The 14618-nt window shown below is 44.4% G+C and overlaps 1 protein-coding gene across 1 annotated transcript in view; it reads left to right on the top strand.

Moving 5' to 3' along the window:
• Positions 1-14618, top strand: part of TMC2 (transmembrane channel like 2) — a gene marked incomplete at its 5' end in the record, with an annotated part of 54156 nt that overhangs the window by 17238 nt on the left and 22300 nt on the right. Inside the window, 4 exons of the mRNA XM_081163367.1 lie at positions 842-989; positions 2890-3078; positions 8852-9031; positions 10315-10467. Coding sequence (XP_081019493.1) covers positions 842-989; positions 2890-3078; positions 8852-9031; positions 10315-10467 — 670 coding nt within the window. The remainder of the gene's footprint in view (positions 1-841; positions 990-2889; positions 3079-8851; positions 9032-10314; positions 10468-14618) is intronic.

The following is a 14618-nucleotide window of genomic DNA, read 5'->3' as shown; positions in this document are numbered from 1 at the left end:
AATCAAGGTGCACATTCATGCTTATCACTGTGGCGAAGGGGCACACATTTTCTCTTTGGCCATCACACTGGAATTCTGAACAAAGCATGCCTGGGTCACGTACACATCCTTTTTCTTTTTTTAATGCTTCTACATAACATGTGAAGATGCCCTCAGCACACTATGGGAACATTTTTCCTGGCTTGCAAGTACATTGAAGGCTATCAGAAAGCTAAACAAAGGAACATCAAACATTTAAAGTGAGCTTCATGAGCCATATACAAAGCCAGGAATAGATTCTTTATCTTACAACTCTCATTCCAACCCTTAATCCCACAAACCTAGCATTCGAAACTCCCATTGTACTAGGCGCGTTTTGTGACAGGGGATTTCATTAGTGTGAGCAGTTTCTGAGCTCTGGGCGCAGTACTGTGCCAAAGATTTCAGATTAAAACTGCAGAGTGGAAGGAAAGAAGGACTTTTTTCTGCCTCCCCACTTCCAGCCACTCTCTGAAGACTGGAGAAGAGACCCTCTTAAGAATATGAAACATGAAATTGTGATTTAAAAAGTTTAACCAAAGTTGTTTTACTGGTAGCAGCCTAAAATGGAATCTTCACATTCAGGGGCAAAATTAAATGACAATTTTGTGGCATCATAAATGCACACATGTAGGACTCCTGAATCAGCGCGCCCTGATGTGTATTCACAGTTATATATATTTGCTGCCTGAAATGCCCACGTAGAAGTCTCAGAGAGCTGTGCTGCCCTGGAAAACACAGACCTCTCTGCTCACAGAAGAGAGGCATCTAGTGTCTGAATAGCAGATTGTAAGCAACCGTATATGACTTTGTTGATCTGCAGAATGGCCCGGAATGCCCATGAAGACACGGGCGATGGGGATGATGAGAGCTTCATCTTTAGCTGGAAAATGTTCACTAGTTGGGACTACCTCATAGGCAACCCAGAGACAGCCGACAACAAGTTTGCATCCATTACAACTAGTTTCAAGGTAATCACCACCTTAACTTTCCTCTCTGCAGCAAGATCCTTGTCTCTCGAGATGCTACTGCACTGCACCTTTGGCAGAATTTCAATCAGGGAAGAATACTCATTTTATATAGCTAGGGAGTCACGTTTAGACACACTTTTGTGATTGTATCAAAAGCTTAATGGTGTTTTTTCTTTCCACATCCCAGCTACTGGCATCATCCATCAGTCTCTTCTTTTGCACTTTCTAGTTATCCCATTTCACAAAGGAAAGCTTGACAGTATTGTTGCATTGTACAGTGGAGGCTGAAAACCCAAAAGACGCATTAGAAACATCCTAAATTCTTTGTGGGTTTTTAAAAAAATCAGTTTATGATTCTTGAACTGAACACAACCCATATAATAATGCAGTTGATTCAGATATTTCCTGCTTTCTCAGGGACAATGCCCAATACTACTAAACTTTAGCTTCTCCTTAACAAGCTTCAGTCTTTCTAAAGTTTAACTTTATTTTAAAATATTTATAGGGCTGCTTTTCAGAGTAAAACTCTCTCAAGGTGGCTTACATAATAAACCTGCAATACTAAAAAAAAAACCCACACAACCTGCCCAGAATATATAATATGATGTTAGCTAAAAGGAATGCCATAACAGGCTGAAAATATCGCTCACGCATGCATTGGTTACCCAAAACAAATAGATTGTCAAAGCCTTCCTGAAAGACCAGGGTGAGGAAGCTTTTTTAAAAAAAAGTGGTGGAAAATGCACTAAAAAGTGTGGGATTAAAAAAATGTATTAATGGGACAGCGTATAACCACAGTGCAAGCAAATCGGGATGAAAACGCAAGCTTCACATAACCTCACAAACAAAGCAGAACAAATCTTCATTAAGGGCCAGTTATTGTCCAGCATCCACATCAGATTTGTGCAAGCAAACCAAGATGAATGCTCAATAAAGAGATTGTCTTGAGGAGCCTCCAAAGCCATTGGGCCACCAGGAAACAGTCCTTCTCGCCATTGGGCCCACCAATTTTACCAGTCATTGCAGCAGGCAACCAATGAGAGCCTCCATCACTGATCTCAAAGTGTGGGTTGGTTGATTTGGATGTGGACAGTCCTTCAAATAACAAAGACTCAAACCATTCCAGCTCTACGTGGGGCTACCTTTGAAGGTGACCCGGAAACTACAACTAATCCAGAACGCGGCAGCTAGACTGGTGACTGGGAGCGGCCGCAGAGACCACATATCACCGGTCTTGAAAGACCTACATTGGCTCCCAGTACGTTTCCGAGCACAATTCAAAGTGTTGGTGCTGACCTTTAAAGCCCTAAACGGCCTTGGTCCAGTATATCTGAAGGAGCGTCTCCACCCCCATCGTTCTACCCGGACACTGAGGTCCAGCACCGAGGGCCTTCTGGCGGTTCCCTCACTGCGAGAAGCCAAGTTACAGGGAACCAGGCAGAAGGCCTTCTCGGTAGTGGCACCTTCCCTGTGGAACACCCTCCCACCAGATGTCAAAGAGAACAACAACTACCAGGCTTTTAGAAGACATCTGAAGGCAGCCCTGTTTCGGGAAGCTTTTAATGTTTGATGTATTATAGTATTTTAATATTTTTTTGGAAGCCGCCCAGAGTGGCAGGGGAAGCCCAGCCAGATGGGCGGGGTATAAATAATAAATTATTATTATTATTATTATTATTATTATTATTATTATTATTATTATTATAAAGGTTAAATCCAACACTTCAGTGCATCTTTGGGGCATATGGAATGCTTTGTTTAGAAACCACCAATGCATTTGTTCCACAAGCGGCTCCACAATCCAAAACACACTAACGGGTGGGGATTTGTGTCCAAGCAAGCACATATATATGATCGGGCTGCAAATCATCTCTCCCTGTGGCTTATTGTATTTCTTAAGGAGTCAATTGTGGATGAGCAAGAAAGCAACAAAGATGAGAACATCCACCTGAGAAGATTCCTGAGGGTTCTGGCCAACGTACTTATTATATGTTGCTTATGTGGAAGTGGCTATCTTATTTACTTTGTCGTTAAGCGGTCCCAGGCCTTTTCAAAAATGGAAAACATTGGCTGGTATGAAAGAAATGAGGTAAGAAGAGTGCAAGCATTTTAAAACTGCCTCAGTTGAGTCAAAGTCAATGTTCTGCTGCATTTCCCTGTTGTTGATCCCCACCTCTGGTATTCAGCAATATACTGCCTCTGAATGTGGAGGTATTTAGCTATCATGGCTCATAGACATTGGATCAGGCCAAAGGCCTATCTGGTCCAGCATTCTGTTCTCCCAGTGGCCAACCACATATGAATTTGCTTAGCCTTTTCTTTTTTTAACATTTAAAGCAATACACGCAAAGATAAAAACATGCCTCTTGTGTGCCCTTTGTTGCCACGATGGACACATGGGCCAACTCACAGCTGATTGCAGTCTATAGGCTTACCTTCTTTCTCCCAGAATTGTTCTTGGATCTGGCAAATCAGTTAGTGAAACCCTCAAATGGACAACCTGCAATGATGCAAAATAATTATAAGGGGTGGGGATTTAAAAGTTGTAGAACCGAGTATTTTTCTTTGCTCCTAAAACCTTTCTGCTATAAAGCCCATGGCGTCATTCTGAAAGCAAAGTTATCAAGCTTCCTTCTCGATCCCATTCTTCAGAAACACATATTCAGCAGCAGTGCACGGTCACCACAAAGAGAATAGTGGGAGCTTCGACCAATTTGCTCTGTATGCTCACTATGCTTTTAAAGCACATTTGAAACTCATTTCCCCCCTTCAAAGTGTTATGTTCTGAAGTTCTCACCCTGGGCCAGCAGGGGGATACTGTAGATAGTTTTCATTCAGGTCCGCATATGCAAATAAGGGATTGAAAGTGACGTTCAGTGATTGGATAGTTACAGAAAGTGGTTACTGTTACGTTCTAGTGGAGCTCTATATAAGCAGGCTGGCTGAACCCTTCAGTTCAGTCCTGTTCTGGCCTGTGACTAAACAAGAGCTGTTTGAAGAATCGCTGTGTCGTCTGATATGTTCATCCACAACTTAACACAAAGAATTCTGGGCATTGTAGTTTATCCCTCAGACAGTTGCAATTCCCAGCAAACCTTAACAAACTACAGTACCAATAATTATTTGAGGGGAAAGAATGTGCTTTGAATGTACTTTCTAGTGGGCACACGGCCTATGATAAGCAGCCTTCTCCCAACACTGGGCCCCATATGTTGTTGGACTACAACTCCCATCATTCCCAGCCAACTGAGCCAATCACCAGGGATGGTGGGAGTTGTAGTCCCACAATGCCTGAAGACCCAAGGTTGAAGAACTCTGGTCTGTAGTAACCTGACAAATGGAAAAGTACTCCCCTGCTAACTATCATTTATATCCTCTATCGCTTCATGTAACGGGTCAAGTCAGTATGGGGCAACCAGTACTGTAATTATTCAGTAACACCCTTTATCCGTTTGAAATCTCCCAGACCCTCACTACAGACACATTCCTCTCATGATTCCCTAGTTTCTGGGAAGCCATCGCCACAATTCAGACATGACACCCAGTGGCGTAGCGTGGGTTCTCAGCACCCGGGGCAAGGCAAGTAATTTGCGCCCCCTAACCCATGGATTTTAGCACTCGAGTCTCTTCCGCGCCCCCCCAGATGTTGCGCCAGGTGCGGCAGGCCCCCCCTGCACCCCCCACGCTACGCCACCACAAGTCTTCAGGACAGCCATCCGAAGGCTGGCGCAGGGAGAAGGTCTCTCCACCCCACCGCCAGCCTTCGGAGGAGGTCCGAGGACAGTGGGGTTCCTGCTTCCTCGAGGAGGGCCGGCCAAATGCGCCCCCCCAAATGTTGCGCCCGGTGCGGCCGGCACCCCTGGCACCCCCCACGCTACGCCACTGATGACACCACACCATGGTCAAGGCACATGATGACTTAAGGTGCCCATTTCAAGAGGAAAAAACTAATTTTCTTTAACACAGCTTATGGCTAGGCTTTTTTTACTGCAAAATTTATTGGCCTATTAAAAATAAGATCGGTGCATCACAAGCCAGACCCAAGATTTAGAGTTCTCTGAATAGAAACCTAGTTTAGCATCTGCTCATCCTAGTTCTCTGGTCTCTCCTCCAGCTCTGTTCTGTTGATAATGATCAGCCTATATCCTGATCTGACCTAGAAGGAAATAAGCACGTTGTGGTTTAGGGTTGCTAGGCAACCCTGGGAAAGCTGTCATCACACACACACACACACACACACACACACACACACACACACACACACACCCTCCTAGTCAAACAATCAAAAATTACTGGGAATTGTCCTGTGTGTATTTAAGCAAAGCCAAAGTACTTTTTTCCATTTTCCTGCCACCACCCACCAAACTGACCAAGCCACGATAGGAGTTCAGTACACAGGTAGAATAACAGAACTGTCAAGCTGGAAAAGACCACGAGGGTCATCTAGTCGAACCCCCTACAAAGCAGGAATCTTTTTGCTCAACATGGGGCTCGAACCTGCAACCCTGAGATTAAGAGTCTCTTGCTCTGCCAACTGAGCTATGCCAGGGATTGCCCCACTTATAAAGGGTATACAACTTTATTCCCCGAGTCAATAATTTAGTTTGAAGATACAGATATTTGTGACGTTTGTGTTCTTACGCTCTCACACAGAAATCCCTACTGTCGGTTTCATCCCTTGCCATCTCAGCAAAATTAAGCTGTGTATCCACTTGGTGTAAGAAGTGATTTCACATTGTTCCTACAGCAGCCTTCACACTTTCATTTTAAGGAGCGTACATGCTCCTGTGCAATTCAAGCATGTGGATTGTCTTCAACTTAGTCCAACTCAGAGTAGACCCACTGAATTTAATAGGACAAGGTTAGTCAGGCCCATTAATTTTGGTGGGTCTGCTTTGAGTAGGACTCACATTAGATACTACTCTGTATTTTGATTTAAGTCATACTACTTGTACTGGTATCCTTTGAGGGCACCAGACCCTCAAACCTGATAATATTCTACTTTGTTGTTTCACTTTTTTGTTGTTACTATTAAATTCACACCTTGCCTTTCTGCAAAGGGATACAGATGCTTTCAGAGCAGCATTGCGACTATTAATATCTCCCACATTGTATTCACGAAAAGCTTAGCCCAAGTGTTGAGGCGCATTTTGTTTGTTTAGAAAATGTATAAACTGCTTGATAAAAAAATTAAAAAGCTCTCCAAGCAGGTTACAAATAAAGTAACCCAGCAAAATCCACAAACACTGGTGGTTTTCTCCAGGTTAAAAACTCAACACAACTTTAAATGTAGACAAGTAAATCAGGTGCCTGGGCAGAAACGTTTTCAGCAAGCGTCCCAAACAATACAGTGGTGCCTTGCAAGACGAAATTAATTCGTTCCGCGAGTTTTGTCGTCTTGCGATTTTTTTCGTCTTGCGAAGCACGGTGTCGGGAAAGTTTTGGAAAAGCTTCAAAAATCACCAAAGTCTTTAGAAACCTCAAAAAAGGCTACCACACCGCATTCTATGAGTTGCTCCTCGAAGTCAAGTCGCAACTGTAATAACGGTGTTAAGAAAAAGGAAACAAACTTGCAAGACATTTCCATCTTGCGAAGCAAGCCCATAGGGAAAATCGTCTTGCGAAGCAGCTCAAAAAACAAAAAACCCTTTCGTCTAGCGAGTTTTCCGTCTTGCGAGGCATTCGTCTTGCGGGGCACCACTGTATAGATATTGGATACTATTCCTAAGATACCATTTTTAAATATATTCAAAAAGTTCTGGTGCAGTTTCCCTTTTCCCTATGTTCACCTGAGGGAGAGAAAGCCGAAGCAGAATAATCCATCCTGTCAATGCCCGGCAGCATGGGAGTATAACTGCTCCCCTCCTGAATCTCTTGAGAGAAAATATTGGGCCTGGAGACAAGGCCCAAGACATTTTGCTGGTTATAGCGCTTCACCATCACACAAGGCAAGGTGCATACTAGTCACCTCAAGGCCAGCTAAGTTATTTTCTGTACCTGAGGCAGAAAATCCAGCAAGGATTACTCCTCCTCTCTGGCATCAAAAATGTAACAATAATAAATTTGCTCTAACTAGTAATTTCTACCCTTCCATAACACTCAAAAACACCAGCCTAAAGTGGCCATCTCACTATAGCTTTGTTACCGGAATTTTTATAATGGTTTGTTTCCAGTTAAATGGGACACTGCACCCCCAGACCATCCCCCCCAAAAAACCATTCACTTTTGTAAATACATTGGTACCTCAGTTTAAGAACAGCCCTGTTTATGAACTATTCGGTTCACAAACTCCACAAAACTGGAAGTAGTGTCCCGGTTTGCGAACTTTACCTCAGTCTGAGAAAGGAAGCCGAACGGTGGAAGGGCACTGACGGAGGGATGCCTCATTAGGGAAAGCACGCCTCGGTTTAAGAACGGTTTCGGTTTAAGAACACACTTCCAGAGCGGATTAAGTTCGTAAACTGAGGTACCACTGTACCCCCATAAAAACTCACCACAGTTTTGCTGCGTTGTATCTTGTTCAAGGTCGCACAGCCTTCACCTGTCCCAGGTGCAGCAAAACCTTCAAATATTCATATAAAATCAGCCCCACGTCTGGATCGACACCATTCCAACTTCATTTTACTCAGGGAACAAAGGACTACCGAAGCGGGGAGCTTGGGACATGAGTGAGGGCAGCCATAATCCCTGAAGCCTGTGATAACTACACAGCAGCCTCTTGCACAAGAGATAATCACTGGCATCCTGGCAAATGTGTGCCAGACAGGTAGTCATCACATGGACAATAGGAAACCATCCAGGAAAGGATTGGGTTCTCAGTCAGGACAAAGAAGTGTGAAACCCAGGAGCTTGTAAATATTTCCTTTGATGGGTGTGAGGTGGAAGGCAAGGGAGAGATGGGGACAAACCTGATGAACCGGTTCTTTGTGACATATGTATGATGTATCTGTGATGTATGCATGATGCTTCAACAAACTGTTTATGGGAAAAGGGGAAACCTATAAAAGAGGAAACATCCCTTTATTCAGGGCCTCTTCCTGCTTCTTCCATGTGGTGGGTGGAAGTCCTTTTGCAACAGTCTTTGAATAAAGATCAGGCCTACCGGCTGCTGTTTTGCTCCTTATACTCCTGGCTGGTGTCTTTGTTTGGCAAACCAAGTGAGCCCAAGGATTTTCCTATAACAGCTTGGTACAGTGGTGCCTCGCAAGACGAAAAGAATCCGTTCTGTGATTCTCTTCGTCTAGCGGTTTTTTTCGTCTTGCGAAGCAAGCCCATTGAAGGATTAGCGGATTAGCGCTATTAGTGGCTTTTAGAGGCTTTTAGAGGCTTATCTGCTGATCGGATCAGCTGATAAGCGACTTAGCGCTATTAGCGGCTTTTAGCTGCTTTTAGCGGCTTATCTGCTGATCGGATCAGCTGATAAGCGGCTTAGCGGCTTAGAAAAAGGGGGGAAAGGGGGGGGAACCAGCAGGAACTCGCAAGACATTGTCGTCTTGCGAAGCAAGCCCATAGGAGATTCGTTTTGCGAAGCGCCTCCAAAACGGAAAACTCTTTCGGCTAGCGAGTTTTCCGTCTTGCGAGGCATTCGTCTTGCGAGGCACCACTGTAGTGTGAGAGATCTATCCTGCTTTGCCCACAGAAGGACAAAGGCAGCCTTTGCCCTGCCTCCATCCCCGCAAATCGGAACAGTCAAAGGAGATGCACAGGGCCGGCCCTACCATTTGGCAAAGGGAGGCAGCCACCTCAGGCAGGAGATGCTGGAGGCTGGGGACGGGTGTCGAGGGGCAGAACTGGTGCCAAGGGTGGGCGTCAGCTCATTAATAACATTGCAAAATAACAAAGCTCTCTTTTCGGTGTGACAGGTTGAAATTGTTATGTCCTTGCTAGGAATGTTTTGCCCTCCGCTGTTTGAAACCATTGCAAACTTAGAGGAGTATCATCCTCGGATTGGACTGAAATGGCAACTTGGACGCATTTTTGCACTCTTCCTTGGGAACCTTTATACTTTCTTGCTGGCCTTAATGGATGATGTCAAAGAAAAGGTGGGAATCTAAAAAGAATATCCATACATTAATTCCCAGAGGGGTAGCTGCGTTAGTTTGCTGTGGCAAAAACAGAAGAGTCTTGTGACACCTAAGTAAAGCCAATATTGCCCCTGCTAGTGAGTTTATTATGGTTGTGGTGAGATTCAAACCAGTTTCTTCCCACTATATTATATCGACTCTTACTCTGTGGTTTGGATTCCCTGAGGAGAAAAGATCCAGACAGATCTATCTGCTCTGGAGCAGAAAGTGCAGCCAGACTCACTGGAGGAGATGAAATCAGTCAGTTGGAAATAAAGAGTCTTTGCTGAATCAGCAATTACAAAAAAAATTGTAGGCTGGTGTGGAGGTCTAGCTGCAGAGGAGTCAGGGACGTCTGGAAGTGGCTGACAGGGCTGAGCCACAGAAAAGACTGAGCGTATTGGAAAATCAGATCTATTCATGAGTCAGAGTCCATCAAGCAAGGCAGGGGGTGTATGAGAGGCAAATAAACCCTCGAGCAAAACCAAGGCCTTGTCAAGACGACTCCTCTGTAGAAATATTAGCCAGTGTGCCCATCAGGCCCAAATGGAAGTGTACTGCATTTGACTAAAAGATTCCCTATAAGGTCTGTCTGTCCCCGTTCAACATGACATGTCAAAGAAATGGTTGGAGAGAAGGAAGGAGACTTCTTGACAGCTATTCTACATGGCCTAGCTCTTAGGCTTCTTACACAATCTACCCCAAAGAAGGATAATTATTCAGACCCCCGTGGCTGTGAGTCAGGTTTAGCACCATTCAAAACTGGTTACCGTAATTCTCCATACACCCTTACTGAGATTCAAAATGATGTATGACTTCAGTCTTGCTATAGGAGATGAAACAAGGGATTTAAAACAAAACAGACCAGGGCTTTGGAGGGAAGAAGCCCTACAGAGCTGCAATATGTTTGGAATATGAATACTTGTTTGCACATCTTGACAACCACATTTGACCCCTTTTCTCAGCCACACTCACAGTCCAAGTGTGCACTGTAATGTAGCCAGCTGATTTTCATTCTCAACCAGTGCCTTTGGACTGCCTTGTCCATTCTGGCATATCTTCAATAGATAGTTCTTGGAAAATGCTTTCCAGGTGCTTATCCTGGATAGTACAGCTTCTCTGTTGTTGTTAACAACGTTTAACTGCTTCCATTTAAAGTTTAGATCATTTATGTCGCCATTATGAGGATGCACGTTTACCCAGCATACATTTTATGAGAATTAAATATGATTATTTTAATACAAATATGTTTTCTGTTGTAGCTGGTTGAAGAGGTCAGCATCAGGAACATAACACATTGGACCCTCCTAAATTATCATAATTCGTCTGTGGCGAATGGAAGTGCTGTTTCTCTACCTTCCATGGATCCAGCCGATATCCCTCGAGGACCTTGCTGGGAAACCACTGTGGGAATAGTAAGTCCTTCCATGAAACTCTTACCTTAGCATGCCTCAGACAGGGCCTGGTAGTGTGAGCCCTGTTTAACCGAGATCAGAACAACACAATCCGTCAAACTGAATTGTGTTGTGCACCCATGGGACTTCTGTACCATTTTGTAGCCTGAACACATAGTGTAGGTGTTGGGAGTTATAGTTCAGCAGCATCTGCAGGGCCAAAGGTTCCTGAAATATACTCAGAGTCGAGAGTGGATTTCATGCTCTTTGTTCAGCTCATAGTGGTGAGGAGGAATGGAAGTTCCCCCACAATATCTGCTTTATATACATTATTTACACAATGGGCCCCACGTGATTGGCTAGAATCATATAATCAGAGAGTTGGAAGAGACCACAAGGGCCATCAAGTCCAACCCCCTGCCAACCAGGAAACACCATCAGAGCACTCCTGACATATGGTTGTCAAGCCTCTGCTTAAAGACCTCCAAAGAAGGAGACTCCACCACACTCCTTGGCAGCAAATTCCACTGTCGAACAGCTCTTACTGTCTTACTGGCTAATTACGGGATTCTCCTGTAGGCCAATCAGGTTGTGGATTCACTTCCACCTGGAGCTAGATTGGGTGGCTCCTGCGGACCAATTATACTGCTGCATTGTTCTAGGACCAATCAGACTGCTGCATTCTGAATCCTATTGTTCTAGGACCAATCAGACTGCTGCATTTTGGATCCTATTCAACTTAGTACATAACAGTTCCCATCATTCCTGGTCACTGGCCATGTTTGTTGGGACTGATGAGAATTGTAGTTCAGCAACATCTTGAGGACCAAATGTTCTTCCATAGAGCCAGGTGCACTTCCTCAAAAGACGGAGGTTTCGGGAGTCAAACCTTGGCTCCCGAATGCCTCCGTTCTGGAACGTTTTGTCTCCCAAACACCGAAAACCCGGAAGTAAACGCTCCGGTTTTCAAATGTTTCTCAGAAGCCAAACGTCTGACGCGACTTTCGCTTGAGTGCAGGAAACTCCGGCAACCAATCAGAAGCCTCGCCTTGGTTGTCAAACATTTCGGAATTGAATACGTTCGACAACCAAGGTTTGACAGTACATAAAAAAAGTGTCAGCAGTAGTATTTTTTTCTGCTTTATTTATACGATTCCAAAACAGAAATGCACAAGGAAACATAAGGTTTGTACAACATGGTAAGCCAAACTGTGACTCACTGGAACCACCCAAATGTAGAGGTCCTAGAGGAGATCTCACAGTTACTTTGCTCCTCCCCAATTTTATTTAATCCCATGCCACACAGAGCTAAACCAAGGTTAGCATACCATTTGGACTCAGGCTCATGGTTCAGCTGTCTCCTCACTAACCACAGGCTGCAGTTAAGAGCAATAACCAGACCGCTGTCACCAGCTTCTTAAGTTAGAATACTGTCCGAGCTAAACTGTTCCTTCTCCTGTTCAGAGCTATCTCTTTCAAGGACCTCGTAGTCTCAGCAGTTGCACGAAGGTTCTTTATTTACCGGGTCAAGTGTTCAGTGCGCAAAGGTTATCCTAACCTAAGTCCAACACAATCAATAATTCAAATAGTCCAAGAATCAAAAATCAATCTTCATGACTCACCTTTCACAACAGATGAAATCTATATCACGGTCTTCTGCAGGAGCAAAACAGTAACTTCTTTGAGGGTACTCTTTCTTTTTATGCTTCAGGGTACCTAACATCCAGCCCTTCTTTAATAGGGCATTTAGGGCCCATGGTTTTCTAGATAGCAATCCTATGACTACTCTAAAGTAAGAACTCTCCTCCCACAGGACTGGCACAAGTTGTTTTGGTGCCTGAGGAGAAGTAATAAAACCTTCTCACCCTTCTCAAAGTGCATATACTAAGGCTGGCCAATTTATTTTGGAAAATACCACAGACAAGGCCTCTCCATAGGAATAAAACACAATAATAACAAATAACCCCTCAAGACAGCCTAAAGTAGCAGCCTCACTTTGTAGACCTGGGACTCAGCTATACAGCTGCAAATAAAACATTTTAAATGCAATATACAAAAGTGGCACTAGACGGCAACAGTGAGCTATGCCAAATCCAATGTATTTTTTAAAACGTTTTTGAAAAAAGCATTTTCATCCCAACCACGGCTTTTATCCGATGCAAAGAGCACTAGGAAGCACAAAAAATGGAGATCCTCTTCTTGAACCAACTGACCACTTCGGACCTTTATATCAACAGCAGATCTGGAATGTTCTGGAATCCCATCTCCAATGGTGGAGCGCCTCTTTCAGTGGCCAACCAAATACCTAGAGCATAGCTGTCAACTTTTCCCTTTTCTTGTAAGGAATCCTATTCGGAATAAGGGAATTTCCCTTAAAAAAGGGGGAAAGTTGACAGCTATGACCTAGGGGAAGCCAGCAAATATGACAAACAGAAAAACTTATAAGGCTGATACCTTTGCATTCTCCTGGTCACATAACTAAAGACATTGGATACAGATGTGCTTTTCCACAGAAATTAACACCACAGAGATGTAGCGGTTTGGGTATGTGTAAGAAAATAACATAGCACCCCAGCTATTACCTTTGTGTGTGTGTCTTTTGTTTTCAGCTTGCACCATCTCCCACTGTATTTCAACCACCAATAGGCAGAGTCTGCAGGCTCCATTAGGAATTCCTCCTTTAAATGAAAAGCTTCCCCCCTGCAGCTTCAACCCATTTTATTGCTTCCTTGGAACAGTGCAGGTGGAAGATTAGTGCCCAAGTGCCCCTGACTGGGTCAGTTTTCGTTCCTCATTTGGGGGCCGGAGGGAGGAAGATGTTTATAAAATTACTCCCCTTCAATTATATATATTTTTTCTCCATAAGGAGTGGCAGGAGATAATAGTGCAGCTTTGTGAATCTAAAGTACAGGAGACATCTAGTGGTCACAGCAGAAATGAGAAGTAGATGCCTGCAATGGAATCTCTCTTTGCCTGACCAATAAGAGAGAGCAGGTTTGAAGAAGAAGTTAAGAACTTTGGGGATTTGAAAAAGAAAAGAGCACTTGAAAAGGCAGTTGGAGAAGGGAGAAGGAGCAGGAGGAAGAGGGCTAAGGGATTATGAAACAAACATGGGTACTTAGTCTCCTGTTTGCCTCATGGTGGTCAGAGGAGCCAACTCCTAGACGGCCGAGGTCCCTTTGGCTCTGCCCAGTAAAATATTTGAGGGCCTTCCCCCCAAAACCATTGGCAGACATTCAAATGGTGGCATCATGTGATTGATTATGAGGGGTGGGGCTTGCCGACCCCCCAATATTTTATTCAAGTGGGTCCCCCCTGCTCATGGTGCTCGTATTTCAGGGAGACGCCCAAAAGACACACAAACCACTGTCCTGCTACTTTATAGTCCTGTCACCAGCAGACAGATGCTTTGCTTGAGAAACACCAAATGTGTCCTAACCTAAAGGGAAGACATGGGAGTCTACGAGAGAAGAGGAAGAGATGGAAGCAGTAGACTCAAGGCTCCTTCTGAGGTGACAAGTCTGCATCTGGGCTGCACCAGTTCAGGCAGCAAGAGGGAGCTTGTCATGGAGAAGTCTCTCATGGCATCGAAAGAAAAACTCTGCACTTGCAGCAGTCAATCAAATGAATCCTCACCTACAGACTGAAGTGCTACAGCATGCACACGGGTTTACTGCCTCAGTTAGAACTTTGTTGTTGTTGTTTAGTCGTTTAGTCGTGTCCGACTCTTCGTGACCCCATGGACCAGAGCACGCCAGGCACTTCTGTCCTCCACTGCCTCCCGCAGTTTGATCAAACTCATGCTGGTAGCTTCAAGAACACCATCCAACCATCTCATTCTCTGTCGTCCCCTTCTCCTTGTGCCCTCCATCTTTCCCAACATCAGGGTCTTTTCCAGGGAGTCTTCTCTTCTCATGAGGTGGCCAAAGTATTGGAGCCTCAGCTTCACGATCTGTCCTTCCAGTGAGCGCTCAGGGCTGATTTCCTTCAGAATGGAGAGGTTTGATCTTCTTGCAGTCCATGGGACTCTCAAGAGTCTCCTCCAGCACCATAATTCAAAAGCATCAATTCTTCGGCGATCAACCTTCTTTATGGTCCAGCTCTCACTTCCATACATCACTACTGGGAAAACCATGGCTTTTACTATACGGACCTTTGTTGGCAAGGTGATG

This window comes from Podarcis bocagei (assembly GCF_964188305.1).
Source record: "Podarcis bocagei genome assembly, chromosome: 12".
NCBI classification, from domain to species: Eukaryota; Metazoa; Chordata; class Lepidosauria; order Squamata; family Lacertidae; genus Podarcis; species Podarcis bocagei.
This window is presented reverse-complemented; position numbering and strand designations above follow the sequence as displayed.